Source organism: Aricia agestis, chromosome 3 (assembly GCF_905147365.1).
Source record: "Aricia agestis chromosome 3, ilAriAges1.1, whole genome shotgun sequence".
Lineage (NCBI taxonomy): Eukaryota > Metazoa > Arthropoda > Insecta > Lepidoptera > Lycaenidae > Aricia > Aricia agestis.
The window spans coordinates 14,888,881-14,914,849 of NC_056408.1; the positions used below are offsets into that span (position 1 = coordinate 14,888,881).

The window sequence follows — 25,969 nt, forward strand, 5'->3', positions numbered from 1 at the left end:
CGATCATGATAGAAATTGTACTGTATAATATTACGATAAGGACAATAATTATGCGCTATCACTATAGCCGGTGCGATTGTAACCTAAATACGAGTAAGCTAAGGTCATCTAACTAGAGAACGGTGGGATACCTATAGAGTTGATACTACTGTGATTATTTTTACATACAGTTGCGATCTGTGTATAAATAGAGTACGTGTTTTAAGATTAATAGCGGGTTACCATTATTCCAATCGAGTGATACTAGCTAGATTGTTATAAGAATAATTTAAACGGTCTCTGGAATGTACTGAAATGCAATTTTTCAAAAAAAGCACTGGATTGGATCACTAGATTAGAATGAATGATGTTAAATGAAATAAAACTTTTACTACGTAATATTTTTTAATGTAAGTATAGGATAAGCTTTAACCTAACTTTTTTTATTAAATCTTCATAACTATACTGATTTATAAAAGAACAGCTGTCAAACATATTTTAACAGCTCTATGCATATCCAGCGTTCACGTTACACACATTTTAGTTAGATTTATGTTTAGTTAGTTCAAGACGTTAGCCGTGCGCACACGCCATGCGCGCGGTTTCCTAACCTCACTCCCGTACTTTGTTATTTGAAAAAGAAAATATATAAACATAGAGCGGTTAATAATAATGTTTAATCTATAAATAAGTTGATAATAATAGAAAATGTCGGACACCGAGGATAATGCCAACGAATTTGGCAGTACTGAAAGACTGAATGAGGTGAAATCTTTTATAACAGCTAAAAGTAATGGCACGAGTGACACAAATACTGAGACGCAGAGGTTCACCGTGGATTCTGAGAAACTCAACGAAGTTGCTTTCGAAGATGCATTCAAAGTTACAGGTAAAAAAATGTTATTTATGTTAGAGATTAGAGGTGTAGAGTCCGGGTGGTATTAGCTCGATTTTGTCTGTACTGCTTGATTGTGATTAATATTTTAAATTGAAGGAGAGCTAACGCTACCGCACTTTAAAGCTAAAAATAAATTATTCGACGTTATAAAATAAAACAATTCGTAAGCGTATTGTGAATCAGACGATGCAAAAGATAAGTATTTTTTATTCATTTGTTCTTCATTTTTAGCCCAAAAATTGTTATAATACTAATGAATATCAAAATATTAACTAATAATATACAGCAATATAGCAGTCTTCCACCGTGCGTTTTCCGCGTAACTTTCTGCCGCGCACTGTAAAACTCTGGAAGTTGGAACGAATTGTCACCAGCAGTATTTCCTATTTAAGAAGAGGGCGTATTCCCTCTTAAAAGGCCGGCAACGCACCTGCAGCTATTCTGATGTTGCGAGTGTGGGTGGGCGACGGTACTTGCTTTCCATTAGGTGACCCGTTGGCTCGTTTGCCCCCTTATTTCTTATAAAAAACCTTTTATTACGCATGTCCAATTTTAGGTCTACTGACAACTCGTAATTTGACTATGTCACTTACAAGTACAAGCTACAACTAACTTACGCACACAGATACTCACATGTCATAGGTAGTATGAGCATACTAGCATACTGGCATACTAGCATACTAGCATACCTAAGCTAAATTCCAGTAGCTGGTTCTGATGTACATTCCTCTTACATTCCTTGGATAATAATAATTAAAGTTGGAGACATTAATTTTTTGATGATTTTTTTGAGTAACTTCAATGATGATGAGATAAATGATTTAAATAATTAATTTCATAACTTCATTGAACGTTTACCGATAATATTAATTCATTCAAATTATAAGAATATTATAGTGACAGATGAAAATTAATGCGAAAAGTTTCGAATAAAAAAGATGGTAAGTACTCATATTTTATATTTTTTTTTGCGGTGACTTTTATGTTTTTAATTTAAATATTAATCATATAATTATTAATAATATTCTAATTTTTATGAACTTATTCCAATTTTTACTCATCGAGGAAAAACTTTGCCAAATAGCAAATTGACACTTTTGAAGCGCTAATGTATGTAATATGAGGCATAATCTTCTAAAACAGGAAAGTAAATTTTATTCTTCGATTTATAATGATTAGTCACCTGATGTTTCCAAGCAAGAAATAACTAAAATCTAGTTCTAGTCCACTTCCTTCTTGAGGCCCCGAGGTCGAGGTCGAGAGGTCGAGTCGCGCTGGTCAACCATGATTAGCACCACGATTGCTACCCTAATATGGGCTATGCGAAATCCGATCATGAGAAAAACTCATTTTTTTTTGTGATCAGCCGTGACGCCGGCTTTAACAATTGCGAGGCCCCGGGCGGCAGGTCTTTGCGAGGTCTTTTGTACTACGGGAAAGTACCTATGTAAACCGAAAATATGGTTGTTTAGTACTTATTTAAGAATCAAAATCAAAAGTTTTAAATTAAGAAAAATAATAAGAAAATCTGTTTTAAAAGTTTGCATAATTCAAGAGCGAGACCCTGAGCGATTGCCCTGTTCGACACCGCCGGCCGCCACTGATCAGCTGCATTTGGCAATCGTTATTCGTTGTTGAAGGGTTGTGGTCTTTGTCCCCTACGAGGACCAGTCGGCTTGGGGGCAGTTTTTCAAACATTAGATCTACACTGATAAAATAAAAATGATTTGAAAAATAAAAGTCCAAGGTAAAGTTTGTGTGTTATTTCGACAAGCAGATTTTAAAATTTGGTAATTTGGGTGGGTCTGGAATAAAAAAAATTGCGTTCAATAAATTAAAATAGTTAGTACTGTGTTTTATGGCCTGTTTACATTATTCCAGTAATCCAATCTAGCGGTGGATAGCTACTGGATAGGAAAAATGTAAACCTGCTATTACGCATTTTATGCCGGTAATTGTTGCGTGCGCAAACTAGTCTTAATTCGTGAATATCCTGATGCAAATGTTGGCAACCCCAAAAATCTAAAAAAACTCTTTATAATGCCGGCTGTTTTGACTGCATAATTAATTTTAGTACTATTATAATATTATACGACGTTTTAATAAAAATAAATGTTACCTTATCTATTATTATTAGAAGAATATAATTTTTTTACAACTAACCATTTCTAAGTCGAAGTAAGTCGATTTTTTTTGTAATTTATTAATAATCAAATCAGCCATCGACGGGAAATAAGAGTTAAGGGAAGTTTATTATAGTCTGTCAAGAAAGTGAAGAAATTAAAAAGTGGCAACATCGTAGTGTCATCCCTTTCAAATCAATCTACCTAAGAAAAAAGGGATGACATGTTGCCACTTTTTAATTTTTTCACTTTCTTGTCGGACTACCTGTAATTTTAAAGTTTTTGTACCTACTTATGCTAACGACGTAAGCCAGAAAACGTATCTTTTAGCACCACTACGCCACATTATGGTCTACGAAATAAATAAAGGTCTTTCTTTTTCTTAATTTTATCAAAGATGATGATGAAAAAGTTGTGAGTCCAACTTTTTTTATCATCTTCAACAATCGACTGACTTTTGAAATTTTTGATTTCACGAGAGTGTCATTTTAAAGTTTGATAAGATACGTAGGTACTGGATCAAAATATAAGGGACCCGACTGCGTATAGTAACAAAAAAAACCCTATCTCAGAAACTACTGAACCGATTTTGATGAAACTTGCAGTGTTCCCTAGAATCGGACTTGTAGTCCGGAGATTTGCGAACACATTGATAGCCTTCATTTACTTGAAGTCGAATATTGTTATTCAAATTGTGAAACGAAAGGTCAACGACATAGATCTAAAGATATAATCCGCCGCCGCCGTCACAGCCGAACATAATATAATCTCCTCCTTTTTGGAAGTCGGTTAAAAATACACTAGCGACTGTGGCATACGCGTATCGTGTACCTAAGCTTATTATCCATACTATCGATATAGACTAGCACGAGTCGGCGCATGAGTACCGAAAACTATTCCACCTCCATTTTTTTATACGATCCTCTTCAAATTATTGCCCTCCTGATGATATAAATGCATGTTGCCATGGCGCAACCCGGTGCCATATTGTTTAAACAAACATTGTTTAAAAAATTGCAAGGAATTGTTATTTTTCAACCGGACATTTTTTATATTCTTTATTGAAATACCAATAAAAAAGGTCCTATGACTTTTCACGATAAAGTTAATATTTTTAAAGATATGAATTGTATATTTGTTCTTATATCGTCGTTAGATTGTGTATATCTGTTGCCGCTGTAAGAACAAATTATGTTTTAGTGCCCCCCTTGTTTTAATTTAAAATGCATCCAGATGAAATAAATGACCCCCCAAGCCTCTACACAACGCCTCCATTTTTTTATCTGGGACCACACCATTTAGACATTTAGCGCCCACAAGGGGGCGTTATCGCCCACTTTGGGAAAGACTGATATAAATGAAGTCTCTCCATTTATATCAGTATTTCTTGATCTATGTATGTGGTCTGTCTGTCTATCTGTCTGTTACCTCTTCACGCCCAAGCAGCTGAACCGATTTTGCTGATTTTTGGCATGGAGATACTTTGTGTCTCGGGAGAGGACATAATATCATATAGCCCATAGGCTACTTCTTATCCTGAAAAAATTACGGTTCTCGCGCGATATACTATTTTGGCGCAACAGAGTTGAATGGCGTCGTCTAGTGCCTAGTATATTTTTTTCTGGAGTTCCTATAGAATGACAGAAAAAAATTCTTGTGGGACTCGGCGATGCCGCGGTTAATTATTGCATAGCATTTTTCTCACCTTCAGGCGGAAAACGTCAACTTTCTTCCCGCTGCGCTTACCGATGTTGCCGTTTTCCGCCTCCGTCGATGAGAAAAATAGTATACGCACCATGGGCAGTAAATAAGAAAGCCTCAGATCACAATTATTGGTAATATGTAATGCCACCTATCCAAACTTGTAAATTAGGAACACACAAAAAAACTTGTGTGCATTTAAGTTTAGACTGAACGCATCCCTAACGCGCAATGAAACGCCCCGTTTCCTGACATCATATTTGCATTTGAAACATAGGCTTATTTATTTTATTTTTTATTTATTTATTTAATTCAGGCATCTTGGCCCATATTATAAATACCTAATAAACTAACATACATACAATTATACCTACTAAAAACTAACACTAACACTAAACACGTATTGTCTGCGACGTGGGGCGCGACGTGTTCGGAAGTCGTCCTCGGAACCTCCTGTAAACGATTCCAATCGGCCAGAACTCCTTAGGGCAAAGTGAAATGGATCGATTTGTGATTAAATATTATTTTAATACCGTAGTCCCGACCTACAGGCTTCAAATGATATTTTATTTAGTAGATAACTTGAAACGGTATATTTCATTGTGTAAAATGTCCTAAATTCAAATCATTTCGGTTTTGCAACCTTTTTATCAAAATACGAGATTTTGAGCAGCTCGTGTACGAGAATAAAAATTCTGAGGTTGGCACCCTGGCTCAAAGCCCGCGAATCGCGATTAAAGCTATGCAATAGCTAAAAACATTTTTGGTCGCGTTTCTAGGCCATGAGAGTTGCAAAGCATTTGGCTGCAGATAGACCTCGCAGATAATAATTTCATACCACAAAATATGTTGAAAAACGTTTATCGCACGAACTTAATTTTATTTAATTTTATATAAATGCGAAAGTGTGTCTGTCTGTCTGTCTGTTACCTCTTCAGACCCAAATCGCTGAACCGATTTTGCTGAAATTTGGCATGGAGATACTTTTTTTTTTTTTTTTTATGCAATAAGGGGGCAAACGAGCAAACGGGTCACCTGATGGTAAGCAACTTCCGTCGCCCATGGACACTCGCAGCATCAGAAGAGCTGCAAGTGTGTTGCCGGCCTTTTAAAAGGGAATATGGTAATAGGGGAGGGTAGGGAAGGGTAGGGAATAGGGGAGGGTAGGGAAGGGAATAGGGTAGGGGATTGGGCCTAACTACTTTGAGTCCCGGGAAAGGATATAGGATACATTTTATCCCGTACCCGGGCGATAAGCTAATTTTGGCGCAACGGAGTTGTGGGCGTCATCTAGTATTATATTAATTATACAATATACATACGTCTCTTAATAAAGAAGCAATAAACACACACTTAATATTAGTATGGAAAAGGTGAGAGGTCGAAACTTGTAACTGTTTATATATTTTAGCATAGCACTCGTATCCTTATATATAAGGATACGAGTATTATGCTAAATTTATATTAAATGGCTATGACTTGCCCTTTAGAAATTGGTAATAATTCAAGACAAATGGACAACTTCTTAACAAGACATGAGAGGAGGAAGTGGATAAGTAACATTTTACAACATTAGAGCAAAAATAATATTATGTAAGTACTCATTTTTTCCTTATTACTTAAATAAACTGTGTAAATTACCTACTTTATCATATTCTAGCTAATATATCTAGCTATACATAGAATCTTTATCATATTCTAGCTAATATATCTAGCTATACATAGAAAAAAAGAGCTTGGTGTGGCCAGCGGCCACAAGCTCTCGCTGCGGCCTAGCCGCTAGTGCGCTATTTCTTTAAAACTACGAATAAGTAGATTGTTCTGACTAGTGTGAAAAATCTTGTTAGTTGAACTGTAAAAATTTTGGCAATGTTTATCGGCCAATGGCCTTAATCAAAAGGGTCACGAATTCAAGGTCAAAAACATTATATGATAATAATATTATTATGCTGGTAACAAAAAACATATTATCGTATTCTCGTATTGCCTAATGCTGTCCGTAGCGGTCGTTGACCCCCTGTCAAAAACTTTTGTATGACAAGTTTTTTGACAATGCTTTCTATACAAACCACGATTGACAATCGTATTTTGCATATTCGATGATAAATTATCACTTCGAACGTAGCTTCGAACTCATTTAAAAATTATTATATACTAAGAGTTGACAAGAGGTTTTCCGAATAATGTATTATGTAATAATTATATAAGTCTGGGTCTTTATTGAGTTCAATTCTTTTCTTACGTTAACTGAATACAGTTCATAGACTAAAAAGGTCAATGGCCGCCAGGGTCACCTTATTCAATTTTGACTATAGCAGCACCCAAACAGTTGTCAATAACAACTAAAAACTTATTTTGCTTACAATACCGAAAAAACCTTTATAATAGTACTATGGCTATTTTATGTACTTACTTAATAATATATTAATTTTGTATCTTCTGTGGTAGGTCCATCAGTAGTTTCTCTCATTATGCAAGAGCTTATTAACGTTGACGGCAGCCAGCAGGGTCTAACTACTAACTCATTAACCAGTTCCTCGCTCAGTTTTCTAAAGAAAGCGAGCTGTGATAAACGTGAACTATTATTATAGCCCACTACAGATGAAGTTGAGTACTGTCACTGTACTGTAGCAATTGGCACATAGTTTAGTTATTCAAAAGAAAATATGTTTCATTCACCCACAATGTTTCTCATGCAAATGTGATCGTGTAGGGGAAAAAAATAAAAAGAAAAAGCTATTGCCAGAGGAATGAATTTATAGCCTGCAGTTGAACCTACGTAATTTGGTCCTTACCTGACTATATATTATAATCCTATATCTTTAAACGAGCAATTCTTGTATATATAATATATAATTGGAATCTCGGAATCGGCTCCAATGATTTTCATGAAATTTTAGTACATAGGGGGTTTTGGGGGCGATAAATCGATCTAGCTAGGAATCATTTTTAGAAAATGTCATTTTATTTTCTTTTTTTCTTTTCTTTTCTTTATTAGGAACAATAAACAGTTACATGTTAAAACTTAGTTATTACAATTACCTATGGTTTAGAAATGGTAAACACATAACCCACACCATTGTTCGCATATTAAAAACGGAAAGCACAGCGTATATATGGATAAAAATGTGACAGTAAGACTAGATACAAAACTACAAAAAGCAATAACACATTAAATTAAAGATAATAAAAAGAATTAAAACAAAGGATATTTTCAATGTAAAGTTAAAAAAAAAAAGTATAACACAGAATAAAAATGTACATTGTAAAAAAAAAACTACATGTAAAATAAAACAAAATTTTCAATAAGTAAATAAGTTAGAGTTAATTTTCAGACGCTAATTTGATCAATGTCTCCATGGCTTGTTTTTTAAATTTTAAACTATCAGATAGGGCAAAAATATCAATATTAGTGAAGTATTTGTTGTATGTATCAACAAGACGACGTAGGGGGATACGGAGACCAGCATTAGTCTTGCACGTTTTAGTGAAGAATAACTGAAATTGTCGCGCTTTTCTCTGATAAATTGTTCTCGGCACCGAGAAGCAGATCTGATTGGTGATAGCAGAGCAGTCATATTTATTATTACATAAACCATGTAGCATCATGATATCAAGAAGTGAACGTCTGGATTTTAGGCTTAAAAGTTTGAAATGGTCTAACAGCTCATTATATGGCCATTTAGATTGTTTACATTTAAAAAATATGGTGCGCAGGCATTTTTTTTGTACTAACTCTATTCTATCGGAATATTTGACGTAAAGAGGATTCCAAACGGGTATAGCGTATTCTAATTGTGATCTAATTAGGGTCTTGTATAGCAGCAATAGTGTCGATGGTCTCACAAAGTCACGGGTGGACCTTTGTATGAAACCGCACATGCGATAGGCTTTGTTAATTATATTGTCAATATGTGTATCAAAATGCAGATAAGAATCTAACATCAACCCTAAGTCCCGGATTAGGTTTACTTTATTCAAAGGCACATTGTTTATAGTATATATAAAGTCAAGTTTTATCTTTTTTTTGGAGAAAGAAATAGTTTGGCATTTAGGGAGATTGAGGAAAAGTTTGTTACGAATGCAGTAATTGTTTAGTCTGCATAGATCCTGTTGCAAAAGCTGACAGTCCTGTATATTTTTGCATGATTTAAAAATCTTCATATCGTCAGCGTACATTAAAAAATCTGAGTGTAACATACATTGTTTAATATCATTGATAAAAATTATAAATAGAAGTGGACCCAATATTGATCCCTGGGGGACACCTGAGCTCACAATGAAGGAGTCAGAGGCGTAGCCGTTGATTACAACCCTTTGTGTTCTGTTATAAATGTAAGACATGAACCAGCGCAATAAGTTGCCTCGAATTCCGTTGAACGCTAATTTCTCCAATAGCAGCGTGTGATCCACTTTATCAAATGCTTTTTTAAAATCTGTGTATATAGTGTCAACCTGAACGCGCATATCCATGTCACTAAATAAGCGACCAACGAAACATATGAGGTTAGTGCATGTAGATCTTTTTTTAACAAAACCGTGTTGCTCGGGTAGGATAAGATCATGGATAAACGGGTACACTGCATCATGTACGAGTCTTTCAAAGAGTTTAGACAGTGTAGATAAAATAGAAATGGGACGATAATTCTCAATATTGCTCTTGTCACCGTTCTTGTATATTGGTGTAATAAATGCCTGTTTCCAAACCGACGGAAATACTGACTCTTGGAGACATTTATTGTATAAGATGTACAAAGCGCATGAAATGTTATTAGCGGTTTTCAAAAAGAAAAAAGGCGGAATGCCATCCGGACCGGCACCTTTGGATGAATCCAGTGATTTCAGGGCTTTTAGAATACATTTTTCAGTTAGATGTATATTTGATAGGCCTTGAGCAGATTCGGAAATAATGTCAGAGGGTTTCCAGCTAAGTGGATCTAGAGTGGAATGTTCGTAGACCGAGCGGAAAAAAGTGGAAAATAAATTACATATATCGGTGGGATTATTCGACGAGGCATTATTATAATACATGTGATTAGGGAAATTAGATTTATTTTTCTTATTTGAAATGTAGGACCAAAAGTGTTTAACATTTGTTGGTATACTGTCTTCCACCGATTTTATATACCCACGAAAACACCTTATCATTTCACTATGAATTAACTTCCGATAGCTAGAAAAGTGTTCGTAGTCTTTACGGTTTTTGTATATTTTCCACTTTATCCATGCTCGTTCTTTGTTTTTAAACATTCTTACTAGATTGGGAGAAAACCATACAGGGAAACTAGAATTCTTAGATCGAGTTAAGGGGACTTTATTCGTGTTTTATCGTATACCGAGCAAAGCGTGGTCAATTAGCTAGTAATAATAATACAACAAGTAATAACATATACAATCTGTGTATAAATCAATCTTTTTCTAATGATACATAATTGAAGTAGTCTTATTAATTCTTATAATTTAACAGTTAACTTCTAATTATTCTACGTGAATTCTCAGCTTGCAGTACTATAAATTACCATCAATAGACAATAGTCAATACCAATTAAATCAGTCAATCGCTATGTTTAATCTCTCAATCGACATTGCATTGTAACAACAATTTTACCACGTTTTTAAACGTACTGTCAATTACCTAATTATGACATTTCAGAACGGGAAGCCCTACAAAGGGTGTCAAGGTACAAGAAGGGCCGAACACTTGAAATAAATGCCGATTATAATATCAAATTTCAATGAAATAGGTTAATTATAAGCCACGGTTTGTTTTCGTATTTGGAAGTATTTTAAGTCATTATAATATCACAAGCTAGCTGCATGTTACATATGCACCCTCTATTAAAACCGGACTTAGCACAGATTTGCCGAACACTAGTATAAGAACATCATCATCATCAGTCAGCTGCAGTCAAAACATCTCTTGGACTATAATAAACTTGAAGTATACATAAAGTGGTGCCGCCTCTCAGACTATACAGATAAGACCACTCAAGCAGTTTCTTAATAAAATTGCGAAAGACGACGGAATACTGGAAATGCTGCCGCCGCATCATCCTGGTGGTCCCAACTCCGTGGTACCTGATTTTGGTAGTTAATTAGCTCACTTTAGATCTTACATCGATCGGGGTCGGTACTTAATGTAATTTAGGAAATAGTCTTTTTATACAGAATAGTTCTGTTTCAAAAAGTAAAGTTTAATGTAATTGTAATTTTATTTTAATAAATGTTTTAAATTAAATCGGTTTTTTTGGAACTCCCGTTCGAGAACACTATAATTTGCATCATGTAAATACTAATTTAAACACTAACCTAACCAAAAAGTTTTAGTATGGTGGAGCCTGGAGGAACGTACTCATACTTAAAATGAAAAGAGGACATTCATTATCTTCCATTTTTTCTCGTCTGCTCTTCTTTGTTATTTTTGATTTGATTTCTTTTTGCCTATGCTGTCGTCACCATTGGAATACCATCGGAAAATACGAGTAGTAATATAACCAGTTAGCCTATTGCACCTGAAGTACGAAGAGCGTCCGTGGGCCGTGGCCTAATGGGTAGACCTTCGGTTCGCACTCTTAGAGGGTGCAGGTTCGAACCCGGGGGGAGGCGTGTACCTATGAGACATTTTCTGATCTCAAGTACATAACACGGACGCTCGTACGGTGAAGAAAAACATCGTGAAGAAACCCGCACATAGTTGGTCCCAGACGTATTGACTACTTCTTTCCTCTGGATTAGGCCGACTATGATGCGAGATTGCCGTATGCGCTGGGGCAACTATACGGACATTTAAAAATCTTGTCCCAGGCACTACAGTATATTTTGAGGAGTGGTTACTTCGCTCTGAAAAATACTGTATAAATCATCCATAACGGATGTAAAGGCCTAGGTAACCATGCGTATACGTCGTCGGCCTGTACTGCCATACAAATATAAACTCTACATTAACACTAATAGGCATCATTATTCCACAGGTCACGGCAAGTTCAACCACCTCGTGCTGCTGACGTGCGGGCTGATCCTGCTGAACGTCTCCATGGAGACGGTGGGCATGTCCTACGTCATCACCGCCGCGGAGTGCGAGCTCCGCCTCACCAGCCATCACAAGGGGATGGTGACCGCCGCAGCCTTTATAGGTACGTCAAAGTATCCAAGGTATGTTCCAAAATTTTACGCAGTATTCTGGCCAGTTCTCGTTACGTCTAGAATCGACGCCATATAGTTGATTCCTTGCAAAATATACGCCAGTTCCTTGACGTATATTATGTCTTTATAGGAAATAATTTATCATTATAATACTCTAGTCTCACCAGTAGCACCCAGTAGCCAGTACAATATGGCGTCGGATAGATACATGAGCTGTACTGGTTAAAATTTAGAAACTTAGGCCAAGTATGCTTAACACATAATATTATTGTTGACCCGATACTTAGAATTAATAATAAAATCGATTTGTTCTACTAAATCACCTGATCGTTTCGATCCACTGCAATTAAATTGTTACGAATTCCTTTAGGAGCATAAGAGCATTTTATTATTTTCATTCCGAGAAATCAGATCATACCACTCGATCTTCGTGAATATGAAAAATAAGATAGAGAAAATATTATGATATTCAATCCACTACTAACCCAGTCTGGCGCAAGTGAACCTTCCTCTAAAACCTCTAAAACCTCTAAGACCAGCAAAGGGGCGCAGACCGCAAAGTCCGCAAATGCTTATAAATGACAAATTAATGTTTTGTATACCCTGGTTGGGTTACATGTCGCAGACGCGTATTATATTTCGTGTTGAGGAGACAGATGTGGCGAACTGTTGCGTTGGGTTTAAGTTTTAATTCAACGGAGTTAAGTGAAACTTAAATTTACATTTGTACTATCAGACAAGTTGCTTCCTAGGCAGATGGCGGACCGTAATTTGGTCGCGTAAGTCAAACCCATCCGACTTTGACATAAGCCGACCAGATGACGTGGATCCGTCAACTGCCTAGGAATGAATTTCCTCGATGGTACCTACCTAATCTTCGGATTATGTACAAAAATATATAGTTAGGAAAATATTATAAATAAAAGAAAAAAAACGTTCAGAACTAGGAAATTATTTTATCCAGAAGTAATTAAAAATATATTAGACGTACTTCCATTATCTATACCGGGCAATAACACGACCACTTACCTCGTGAGTCGTGACAGACGATAACACGACACAAATAAAAACAACTGCAAAAATAATGATTGACTTTAGTAATATAATTAATTAATTGTAGAAATTATGCAGGAAGTTAAAGTGTCTAAATAATATTGTTATTATTGGGTAGCCGCTTTTCCATGACAGAGTGTAACAAAAAAAATTGTATTTCAGCACTGCTACATTCATACGAACTCTCTACAAGGAACACGTACACACCCTAAAATATTATCACTCAGTTTTGTTACACGCTGACAGCGTGTACAGTTACAGACTGTATTCGCATCAGTCATCACTTGCACCATGTTAAGTGAATCAAAAGCCTATACTTGCTTTATTATGTCTTTTAACTGTGTTAGTCACTTAATGGAAGTTAATTTAAATATTATAGAGCTATTAGGTGTTGAAAGTTAATGAAAACTAGTATTATATTACTTACTTGCGCTGTTTGTATACCTCTCATAGTCAGTTTTTGCTTCACATACCTTAACAGCCTTGCTGCTTCATATCACCAAGAGCACAACAAAAGCTTTTCCGCCGGAGTCCAGGACCTAAGCAGCGTTGCGAATGTATTTTTGAGAACCATAGAATCGCTTTATTTGGCACCTCGCTCCACGCACGCCATTGGTTTTCTAAACACTATCTTCGCAAAACAAGCTTAGTTCAGGTGAAAGCGTACTTAATACTAAAATGTGGCATCACCTTTCAGGTATAATAAGCACGTCGTTCCTATGGGGCTACCTGGGCGACAAGCGAGGCCGGCGCGCGGTGATGCTGCCGGCCATGGTCACGTCTGCAGCCTTCTCCGTGGCCTCATCCTTCTCCACCAACGTCTGGATGCTGGCCGCGCTGAGGTTCCTTACAGGCTGTATGTGAGTGTTGCCATGGTTACGTGATCTGACCACATGCTCAGATGGGTCAGATGTGTACTACTTTTATGAGTCTGGCAGTAACACTGCTCAAACTGTCTGTCACATCATCCCATGCCGTTGCTGCGTGATTTTTGCTCAGAAAAGCGTTTTAGTGTCTAATAACCGTCTATTTACTTAGTCTTATAATTTTAAGACATATAAAACTCGAATAAATCTAGTGGTTTAAATTTACTTTTCAGTATGTAAATTGCTTAAGTCTACCAAGGATACTGACAAACTCTTAGTATCTATAGTAAAGTATATATATATATGTTTCAATACTTATCTCTATGTTCCGCCACTATTTTCTTACGCCAGTTCCTGGCCTAGGTCCCGAATCGGTCCTAGATCAACAGGATTTTGTTAGTTTCTAAAATGCCACCGCTGAAATGTCTTTTGCCTATTTTTTCCCTACCAGGGTATCGGCGTCGAGCGCGACGGTGTACGCGTACCTTGGCGAGATGCACTGCAACACCAAGCGCGCCGCCGCCATCGCCTGGGGCTCCGTCTTTATCTCCTTCTCCTTCATCATTCTGCCCGGTAAGAGTTGGATGCATCGTTTTTTTTTTTATTTAGTGCATGCACATTGCACGTGTATTTTATGTCGAACATTATCAAATTTTTAGCGCTCATCACAATTCACATTAATATAACTTAGTTACAGACGGGATGGTGGATTAAAAACTCGGGAGGGATTCCATGGCTCCGATGCATTTTATGAAGTATATTCTATTTAAAATTTACCGTTACCGTTAAAAGTATTTAAGGAGTAGGATGCAATATAGTAGCTAAACCACATCGTATTAGTTTTCAAATTTTTAATTATCGTCAAAAAGAATTTTAATAAATTGGGTGATTATTTTAAAAAATTAGAAGTGTCCTGCTGTGCCAATTTTTAAGGTCTTAATAGCTTTATGGTGAGCTACGGCGAGGCCAAAACGAAGGATTTTGGTAATCCATGTACTGTAATATTATCTATATTGTATGGATGTATGTTTGTTTCATTATGCTTGAGCTTCTGATGTGATTCTTACTAAGCGTAGGAGTGTAATGATGTTATGGGTAACATAGGTTACTTCAATATTATGACAAATTGTAGAGTCTTATTGCACTCAGAGATGAATATTAATTACTTACTTAACTGTTATATCAATCCCAAATATTTTGACATTAGCCCCACACATTATTCTTCAATCTTCATTACATTTAAGTAAATAAAATTAATCTCTGAGTGAGGAACTTAGTTTTCTTTTATTATGCTAAAGTTGTACTTAGCAACATGTCAGGCATAGTTTATTTATAGAACAGAGCTATTTGTTGAAACTCTTAGGTGACCCTGTAATAGTATCAACAAGTGTTTGCTCCACTTTCCTAGTTTTGTGATAAACTACATTGTTGACTTGCTCATAACTCAACTTTGACACGACACTGCACTTCCAATAAAGTACTTGGCAGATGATGGTCGTAAGAGCCGTCCCAATGGCGTGTTTCCAGTCCAAACTCTTTATTTGTGTTCAATGTTTTGTGACAAAACACCGTCTATTTAATAAAGAAACTTGCATAATTTAGTTGGAGTAAAGTACAGCCATATTATATAGACGGGTCATGAATGGCCAGCCTAGTATCTAATATATAAAATTCTCGTGTCACAGTGTTTGTGCGCGTACTCCTCCAAAACGGCTTAACCGGTTTTAATGAAATTTTGTATGTTTCATTTTATCATCATCAACATTCGTTAGGCCTGAGAATAGGTTTTTATCTATTTTTTGTATCGATAATTTATATGGTAAAACAACATTTACGGATCAGCTAGTAGCTTTGTAAAATATTATAATATGTACTTTAATATTACCATAAAATTCGAAATTAAGAAAAAGCCTTTAGAGAACAAGAATTGCCAGCTTTCTGATGTATATATTAGGTAACTTACATACAATTTATTGGAACGTAGGTATGTATTAACTTTATCATAATATTATTTAGCGAGGAATGCAATTTGTAATGTTAGCAATTCGCATACTACAAACTAATTTATTTGTCATTACAAGCAAAATATTGTACTCTATTATTATATTAATCACAGCAAATAGATGGTGTTAGATAATATCACAGGTCTTTAACCTCAAATTAGGTCATTGACGCCGGCACTATCACGATGTGTTACTATTGTAGTACTTTTATTTGTTTACTGTCTGACTTATGATGTGCATTTTGTATGTCACTTTATATAATAATATAATATCTATGGACGCTTCACACCACGTCAGTCTGGCCCCGTGCTAAGTACCGCACGTGTGAAGGACTTGTATTACAGGTACCAGATAATGGAAATATATTTAATAATTTTATACTGTACATATACTTATTTAAGATTTTTATTATATTATCATACACATATTTAATAGACATCCAGACCCGGGAACATTGAAAACTTTTTTGTTCCGTCGGCGGTAGGGAATGCAATACCGGGATACCGGGATCCCGAAATACCGGGATCCCGCATGCATTTTGCGGGACTAATCCCGGTCGAAAATTTTGCGGGATCCCACGGGACTGGCGGGATTACAAAAAAGCGTAATTCCTATATGTAACGCTGCGCGCGGGAGTGCGTGAACTGGCTACAGGCAGCCCACTTAGCAATTAACCATCAATTCACCTATAATTCACTTTAAAAATGTGAAAGACAATTGTACCAACCAGCGTGGAAGCTGAGCAAACTTTTTCAGCTGCTGGCTACCTTGTGTTGAATATCAGGAGCCGTTTGGCAGACGACACAATTAATACCTTATCATTTTTAACATACTTTTATAATTATATAAGTTGGTTAAAAAGTGTTTTTTAGTTTTTTTTTTGACAATTTTTTTTACGTAGCCATATTCAAAAAAAGTTTAGTAATTTATTATTAAATATTTTTATATCTAAAACCTAAATTATTAATAAACCCTTGTAAAAAAGTGTCCGACAATGTTTGTTTTATTTATGTTTCTAAGAATAAAAGGAGTTCTATCAAGTAAAGTCATTATAACGATTTATTTTAAAAGTTTAAGTCCACCCTGCGGGATCCCGCAAATACCGGGATTGAAATTATCCTGCGGGATTGCATTCCCTAGTCGGCGGGATTCGAACACTCGACCCCCGGCTTGAGCTACCGACGCGCTCACCACTGAGCCACAGAGGTCGTCATATATACAAACGCATCCTGTTGTGTTTGTATATATGACGTGTTACCTGAGACACGTAGAAAATAATCATAATGTATATTTGTATAGTATTATCAGGTATTACCGTACTATTTACTTTTAAATCAGCTTTGGTGACGGTGGTTGGTTTAAACCGTACATGTGAGTAATTTTTATAATGCCCAAATAGATCAAATCGAGATAATATTATGCTCTGATCCACTTGACTAGTCCAGAGAATAGCAGTTTCATTATTGTTTACCCCTCTATACTAGTTCCCTAGCCGTGGTGTTGACAATAACAAAAGGACAATGACAGCTGACGTTGTAATAGGCCCTTAATCCTTATGTAGTGGAAGTGCAGGTGATTAGAGCAAGTGATTAGTGATAAGGAGTAAATAAAAAACTTGCACTAATCAGTCGCTGTCCACACTGGCTTTCTCCTAATTGCTAATCACCTGCATTTGCACTGATCAAATTAAATACAGGCCTTCACGCTGAGACACTATTTAAACTAGTATGTATAATATTATCTCTATGAAAATTTACTTCCAGGTCTAGCATGGCTCATCATCCCTGGCAAATGGTCTTTCGACCTCTTCGGGTTCACGGTGGTGCCATGGCGAGTGTTCATCTGGTCGTGGTGCGCGCCGGGTCTGCTGGGAGCCATGGCACTGCTGTGGCTGCCGGAGAGCCCTAGGTACCTGTTCTCCTCCTGCGGACCAGAGAAGGCGCTGCCGGTTCTGGCGAGGATGTACGCTTGTAACCATAATAGCAGGAGTGAGAAGTTCCCGGTTAGTATATTAGTATAGATAACTAAATAGTAACGATGTTAGACAAACCTTGCAGGCTTATGGTAAACTCTCAATTAGACATAGGATATAATTTGTATTACTTAAATAAATAAATAAAATAAAAAAATCACCTTCCTAATTACTGTGATTAAGTACCGCTGCAAATTCATTTGTGTCACAGTCTTCTATGGGAAAAAGAACAGATATTATACATTAACTACATGTTATTATGGAGGTTGTCCTTTACGAAATATTGATATATTTTTAACAAATAAGAGCAATCGCTAATTTAAAGCGCACGTCTTAAGACTATAACAGTACAAATTATTTTTTGAAATAATTATAGCTCACATTTAAAAGAAGACTTCTATCTTCTAAAGGCGACACAATCTGTCTATAAACTGTACAGTCACATAACAGATTTAGGATGAAGATGTAAGACTTAAGACAATAGAAACCTGCGACAAAGAAGCCTTTGACTATGCTCGTTTCCTATTCCAGGTGGAGAAGATCACGTCAGCGGAAGTGACCAAGTCTGGCGGCTTCGTGGGCGCGATCAAGAACATCTCGCTGCTGTTCCGGCCGCCGCTGCTGAGGTGTGTGATCATATCGCACACGCTCATGTTCGCCATCTTTATGCTGTAAGTGTGTCCAAAATCTTTTATGTCTGTCACATATAACATACTGAATATTAGACGACAGCTGTAGCTTCCAGCAGTGCCGTAAACAGTCTTTTCTGCGCCCTGTGCGAGCTTCTACAACTGCGCCCTTGCTTTTTTAGGTATTATATTACCCAAAGCATAGGTCTATTTTAGTGTTGGAATCGTGCTCTAGGGGCGCAGCGGGAATTATTATCTGGAGCAAACCGAAAAAATAATACTCCTGCCTGGTTTGGCCATTTTTGCGCCCCCCCAGAGTCTACGCCCTGTACCTGGGCACCGATGGCACCGCCCTATTTACAGCACTGGCTTCCAGTTAAAATAAGTAATAACATATTATGTTACTTTTTGAATTTTACATTTAAAAAGGCATGACGTAGAATGCCTGCTTGCGTTTTGTTCTATAGCAATAAATCTAGAAATTGTTTCGCACTCCTACTATCGAATACTTAATTTATCTTAGATCTTTAAACGAGCAATTCTTGTATATATAGAAATATATACCTATTTGGAATCTCGGAATCGGCTCCAACGATTTTCATGAGTATATAGGAGATTTCGGGGGCGATAAATCGATCTAGCTAGGAATCATTTTTAGAATTTTCATTTTATTCGTGTTTTATCGAATACCGAGCATCAAATAGCTAGTGGTATAATAATGAATGACATATCAACTATTCGGCTTTGTAACTTATGCCTGAATAAGTAATATCAGAAGATCAAAACCAGATTGAACTTAGGACCGCTTTATCAAAGTCAAGAGCAGATTACAAGTGGGCGAAATAACTGAATAACCTGCCGATAACACTGATAAGGTCAACACAACATGTACGTCACTGTCATTACTAACATAGTTGAATTTAGAAATGGAACAACAAGTGAAGGACATATTTTAATTGAATAACATAGTATAGTAGTAGTATTGCCCTTATATTTCTTTAAAATGATTCATATTTCTATACTTAATATTATAAATGCGAAAGCGCGTCTATCTGTCTGTCTGTTACCTGTTCACGCCCAAAAGGCTGAACCGATTTTGCTTAAATTTCGTATAGAGGTACTTTGAGTCCCGGGAATGAACATATAATGATACTTTTTATCCCGAAAATATGTACGATTCCCGCGAAATGAACGAATTTTGGCGCAACGGAGTTGCGGGCGTCATCTAGTAAGTAATAATTACGCGACGTATTTTAATGTTTTGTAGAAAATTTATTTGCTTCAACAGCTTCTCTGCTTTTCATTTTAACTGTAAGAATTTTTCCTCTATTGCGTTTAATGCGTTGTCTCATGATATTGACTTTGTCCCATTGGCTTTAGTCTATGGATCTATGTCTACCCACGTAAACATAGAATCCCAGGGAAAAACTGAACTACGGAGTCTACAGACTACAGCCTACAGTTTTGTTATAACAAATAAACCAAGTGATAATACTTTTGTTGAGGGTGTACAACTGTACATGAGTGACAAGAGTTACTTATTTTTAACTTTTGTTAATTAAAATATAAAATTATAAATCTCAGAAATTCTTGCTCCTTCAGCGCTGCTACTTTCACAGTGAACTCTATAATATGGGGGATAAAAAATGCACACAATTTTTTTTATCACTAAGTTTTGTTACATCCTGTAATCTGTATATTTGACGTGGGAGGCCCAATCCCCTACCCTATTCCCTTTCCTACCCTCCCCTATTCCCTTTCCTTCCCATCCCTACCCTCCCCTCCCCAAGCTCTTCTGATGCTGCGAGTGTCCATGAGCGACGGAAGTTGCTTTCCATCAGGTGACCCGCTTACTCGTTTGCCCCCTTATTTCATAAAAAAAAAAGTAGTTATGTATCATGTACTGGCAGTATAATACCTTTATTGATTAAAATCTCTTCAATAGGTTTTGTTACCCCAAGCTTTATCAATAACTAAATGTTCAGGTCGAGCGGTCTGTACCTGTGGGTGCCGGACATCCTCAACAACATGCTGCATAGCACCAGCAACAGCAGCCTCACCATCTGCCAGATCATACACGAAAAGTTCCAGGCCGCTTCTAATCATACTACGGTAATACTGTTTGTTATACAGCTTGTACAGCTCTACAATTCCCTGCACTTTGCAATGCATCCGGATATATTATTAAAATATACTTCAGGACACCCTGTATGTCCTTATTACCTACTTCCACAGACATAGATCAAGATAGATACCGCATGTCGTTCCATTTGTATGAAAACGAGCGTGCCACTTTTTTATAGCTACTGTGACGTACCGATGATAAGAAAAATGCCCATTATCGGGCAAAAGGCCCACCACACATTCCCACCACTGCAACTCCTGTGTCGCCAGGATCAACAGTGGTAACCAACCACGAAAACCCTTTGATATGATCTCAGGGATGCCCGAGGGACAAGCTAAATCTGTCTTGGCTAAATCTGTCTTGGGGGCTAAAAGTGCCCATTATCTAGGCCAACGTTTCTATTTGAATTCCTACAGATCAATACGGCACTTTTAGGCATTTAGGCATTTTTAAAATTCCGATTGACTTCCGATACCGTTAGAAGACTAAAGAACAGACTTTCGAAAGGCGAACATTGCTCGTCGTTTGGGAGCGCGATATGGCACGCGAAGTACATACCTACTCATGCGGTATCTATCATGATCTATGTCTGTGCCTACTTCGGATAAATCCTGAAGTAGGTAATAAGGACATACTGCATACAGGTTGCAAAATTCATAACGCTGAGGTTCTTGCCCATGAAAATCACAAAATATCACTCTCAGCGCTGCTACTTTCACAGCGAACTTTATATAAGTACACACTCTTAATTAAGTAACGTAATAGTATTATTATCACTTCGTTTCACTCTTTATAGCAATTTTTCTTCTTTATTATTCAGAGTGACCACTCTAATCACTTCTTGGAATATTAATTCTAAGCCTTTAGCGAAACTTCTTTTACTTTCTTACTTCAGTTAAACATGTATATTTTGTCTATTTCCCAGCTAAACGTGACCCAAGTGTGTCGGTCGGACGTCCGTACTGGCGTGTTCGCGATCTCCATGGGCATGGGCGCGGTGTTCGCCGTCACGTATCTCGCGATTGGGGTCTTTATCAGCAAAGTGGGGAGAAAGACGTTGTACTGTGAGTAGCGTTGCTTATGGCTTCTTCGTTGGAATTCAAATTGAACTTTTTTTTTATTTGGAGCTAGCATATCTGGTATTGAACGTGGTCCAGCTTAGTTTGAAGCTACAAAAGGCTTATTCCATCCGAGCGCGGACTCGATTCCTATATTGGAAAAATGTTGTTTCCAATTTAGGTCAGGACAAAGGTTGATTACCTGATTTTTTTATAAGAAAGACTCAAGCCGGTTGATCACCTTCTGACAAGAACTAAAACTCAGGACACAAACACTCGGCTGCTGTTGTACGATGAAGAGGTAGTTTAAAATAAAGTGACGACTACTCTGCTGTAACGTCGTACTTCCGCTACCCATTGATGTTCTCCAGAGATCGCTTATTGTTTTTCTACAAACCGTCACGTCATCTCATACTTTTCAATATATCTAAATGCAAATTTTTGCGGATGGACACTTTACGAAACTGATTCTGATGGTATCGCAGAAAGTACATTACTCATTATGATTTCCACTCCCCAGCTTGTATAATGGTGGCGTGTGGGTTCTGCACGGTGTGCGCGGCGTTCGTGCCGCAGGGCGGGGCTGCCACGGCGCTCTTGGTGCTGGCACTGTGCTCCGGCTGCGCGGCCTCCATCCTGGCTGCTATCGCCGTTGACGTCTTCCCCACTTGCCTAAGGTGAGGATGCACCTTCAATTGATTCATAGGCAGATGGCGGACTTACCTTATTTGGTAGCGATATGTCAAACCCAGCCGACAGATCACGGACCAACATTGAATTGACATAACCCGACCAAATGACGTGCGTGCCACGGCGCCGCTGGTGCTGGCACTGTGCTCCGGCTGCGCGGCCTTCATCCTGGCTGCTGTCGCCGTTGACATCTTTATTTTATTTATAATTTATTGTGCACAGGAAATATAACAATATAACAGTTTACACAGAAAGACGACACAAAGGATCTGCTTATTTCTAAAAGAAATCTCTTCCAGCAGCCCTACGGAGAGAGATAGGATTAAAACAGCAGATAGGACGTGCACGAATATGATTACATTAAATTTACAATAATAATATATGCTCGTTAAAAGTAAAACTAATACATACTATAATACTAAAACGACAAAAGATAATATATATGAAAATGACAAAACAAATAAATAATAAATATCAATATACTTAATACAAAATGCTATATTTATAAGATATAATAATATAACTATAATAAATAAATACTATATGTACATATAATAATGGTACTTAAATGGATAGAGATTCAAGGTAGTGCTCTTTCAATCGACGTTTAAAGACAGCAATGGTGGGACTATCACGGATGGTGTGAGGAAGCGAGTTCCACAATCTGACCGCATGAACAGTAAAGGAATAGGAGTAGAAATTGGAACGATGGGAGGGGAGGGAGAGGTTTGACCGGACGTTGGACCTGCATGGGATATCGGGAGGGCGAGAGAAGTTGAAGCGGTCAAGGAGGTATGGAGGAGAGAGAGGATTATAAAGGATGTTGTAAAGCATGGAAAGGATATGGGAGTTGCGACGGAGACGAATAGGAAGCCACTTGAGTTTGGAGCGGTAGGCCGAGATGTGATCATACTTTCTCAGACCAAATATGAAACGGATACAGAGGTTCTGTAAGCGCTCCAACCTCGTTAACTGCTCTTCAGTGACGTCTAGGTAGCAGGAGTATGAAGCTTATGACAAAATCTGCATTAAATCAAAAGTTATGTAATTATTGAACGTCTCTGAGTGCGGCCCTGAGGTACAAAATAAGGAGTCACAGACATTTTGACATACTTACTAAATGAATTTTATACGTTGGCCCTCGATTCGCCGTCGATGTCTTAAGGCTACTAGGGTAACATGATTCCTCTGTTTCAGGGCCATGGCAATGTGCACGATGTACATGATAGGGCGGACGGGCGCGGCGGTGGGCTCCAACCTGCTGGGAGCCACACTCAATATGCACTGTCAACTGGCTTTCTCCTTCTTCGGCGTATTTACCGCAGGTAACTATTGTTTGAAGGATATCATTCTCAATGTTAAATAAATACGGCTTCATTTGGTGATCACGGATTAATGCTTTCTGGTATACATCGTGCATCGTGTTTTTAAGCATGATTAACCTTGGTAAAAAAACTTCTAATCGTATCCAGTCCTAATCCTAGTCTCTAGACTTTATCAAAAACAATAAGCCTAGAATTCTACAAGATTATTTAACGAAAATCGCAATCACTTTGTATCATTGTGATAATATTTATAGGAGAGAGCCTTTAATCGGTGTATAAGCATCAAAAGCGTGTAATGTTATATCCTAGTTACTAGGACATAACAAAGGAGTTGGTCTGCATATTTCATGTAATTAAAGTGTTAATAAAGGTTTTTAGTGAACATTTTATGCTAGATATTGTTGAGTTTTGTGGTTCCGCTAAATAATAAACCATAAGAATGGCCAAAGAATGCCTCAAACACGTGGATTTAACATTAAATATGTAAGTTTTGAACAACGTTTTTTGGGCTTTTCAAACGGTATTTTTGTAAGCTAAAAAGATAATTTATAAGTTTATTAATCCCTTATTCGTGCTATATAAGGCATTAGTGCTAAAAATGTCACATCAATTAATAATTTGGCTATAAAAATTGCATAGCTTTTTACGTGTGTTTACGGATTCTCATCACTTGATCTATAGTTAATCGATATCATGAACTAATTGACTTTCCTTTCCATATCATAATGTGCTTCGAAATAATCAACAAATAGAAATATTCAAGAAAATAAACGCACACTACTTGTATGAAAAAAAGGCACAAAATGGCCACGCGACGACGGGCTAAGACTACATCTATACTATAATACTTTATCTATGCTTTGTATAGTGTGAAGTGTCACGTTGAGTTTTAAAATATTTTTTCTTTTCCAGGAACAACCCTACTCATACTATTTTGGCCGAAACCGGAAGTGGTGCGAGCAAAAATGGAACAAAAAGGTCTTACATACTAGAATAACTAGATTTTAGATAGTCTTAACTATTGAGTAACGTTTAATGTAAGTAACGGGTAGTTAATATTTGTATAAGTTTTCTAAATATATAATAATATTATAATAACCGTTTTAAGACTGAATTTATGTCTTTTATTGAATAACGATAAAATACTATTTTGTGTAAGATAGTAAAAAGTGGCATCTATGAAAAGTGTAAGGAACTAATTCGTAGCAGCCACAAACTATAGTCAGGTGTGTGACCAAATGCGAAACACACTCTTTCACATTTCACCCAAAAAAAATACAGATGGCACTACATACTACTTTAAGTTCCAAAATCCTCAAAATTGGTCTACCAGAATCTGATGGCAAATTTTGACGGCAGATTTTCAAAAAATATCCTTGATCATTGGATAAATTTTTATATTTGCATGTATCACACACGCAGGAAAAGAAAAAAAGGATCAAAATGTTTTATTCCAATTACCACGGCATTGCTAGAGTCAATTTAATTTCTCACTTTTTGCCATCAGATTCTGGTAGACCTATAGGTACTTTCCTTGGAAGTTAGAACTATCTATGTTCTGGGTCCATATACTTCTAATGGATGGTGGACCTGTCAAGTGTCAATGATAAGTTTATTATAAACATGGACGAGGCAGCCCCGGATCTAAGGGGGGGCAAGCCGGGGTCTGTGCCCCGGGCGGCAAATTCAGGGGGCGGCCAAATTCATACTTCACGGACCAATGGACAACTCATCATTGACCACGTAATAAAATATATAATAGCACAAGTACAGCAATTTCATGGCCATATCAATTTGACCGATACCCTGAGCGCGGACTGCGGAGTGAGACGTGCTGCACGAACATTTATTATTCGCGAGGCGCGTAGGCATAGTTCAAAATACGCGCCCGGCTCTCGCACGCTTTTAAACCCTACCCTGTTAATTATATTATATATCCTACATAATATTGATAGCTGAAATTATATGGATGATAAAGGTGAAAATAAACATAAGTAGGTAGGGGGGGGGGGGGGGCGCAATGGGCGTATATAAGGGGGGGGGGTGTCCGGACCCCCCATTTTACTATCCATCTTACTTGTCCAATCGACAATATAATATTATTGTCATCGATTGGAGCGTGTCCGTAGGCAGAGTAGGTATTTAGGCTGCTGCAGAACCCTTCATGGGCAACTTTCACACGTACAGCTTTAAGTACTTGCCGGTCCTCACTTCTAATCCCCAGGCTACTTTTGCAGGCGTGATTATAGGCCTGAAAAGTGATATTTTGGTTAAGGCGTCACTAAGGGTGGGTTGCACCAGAGGGGTTATCGTCAAATACGGCGTCCATTATGGACTTTTACTAGGGATTTGACAGTTCATTTGACATTTTATTATGGTCAAAGTTAAAGTTATAGTTAAAGTA

At 37.2% G+C, this 25,969-nt stretch overlaps 1 protein-coding gene across 1 annotated transcript; it reads left to right on the top strand.

The window, feature by feature from the left end:
* Positions 1 to 538: 538 nt before the first annotated feature.
* On the top strand, positions 539 to 24,681 carry LOC121725229 (4-hydroxybenzoate transporter PcaK-like). Its single transcript, XM_042112078.1, has 11 exons — positions 539 to 868; positions 11,673 to 11,834; positions 13,595 to 13,757; positions 14,215 to 14,336; positions 17,530 to 17,768; positions 18,270 to 18,409; positions 20,353 to 20,479; positions 21,418 to 21,556; positions 22,071 to 22,227; positions 23,438 to 23,565; positions 24,478 to 24,681. The coding sequence occupies exons 1-11, from the start codon at positions 688 to 690 to the stop codon at positions 24,555 to 24,557; spliced, it is 1,638 nt and encodes a 545-aa protein (XP_041968012.1). The 5' UTR covers positions 539 to 687; the 3' UTR covers positions 24,558 to 24,681.
* The last annotated feature ends 1,288 nt before the right edge of the window (positions 24,682 to 25,969 follow it).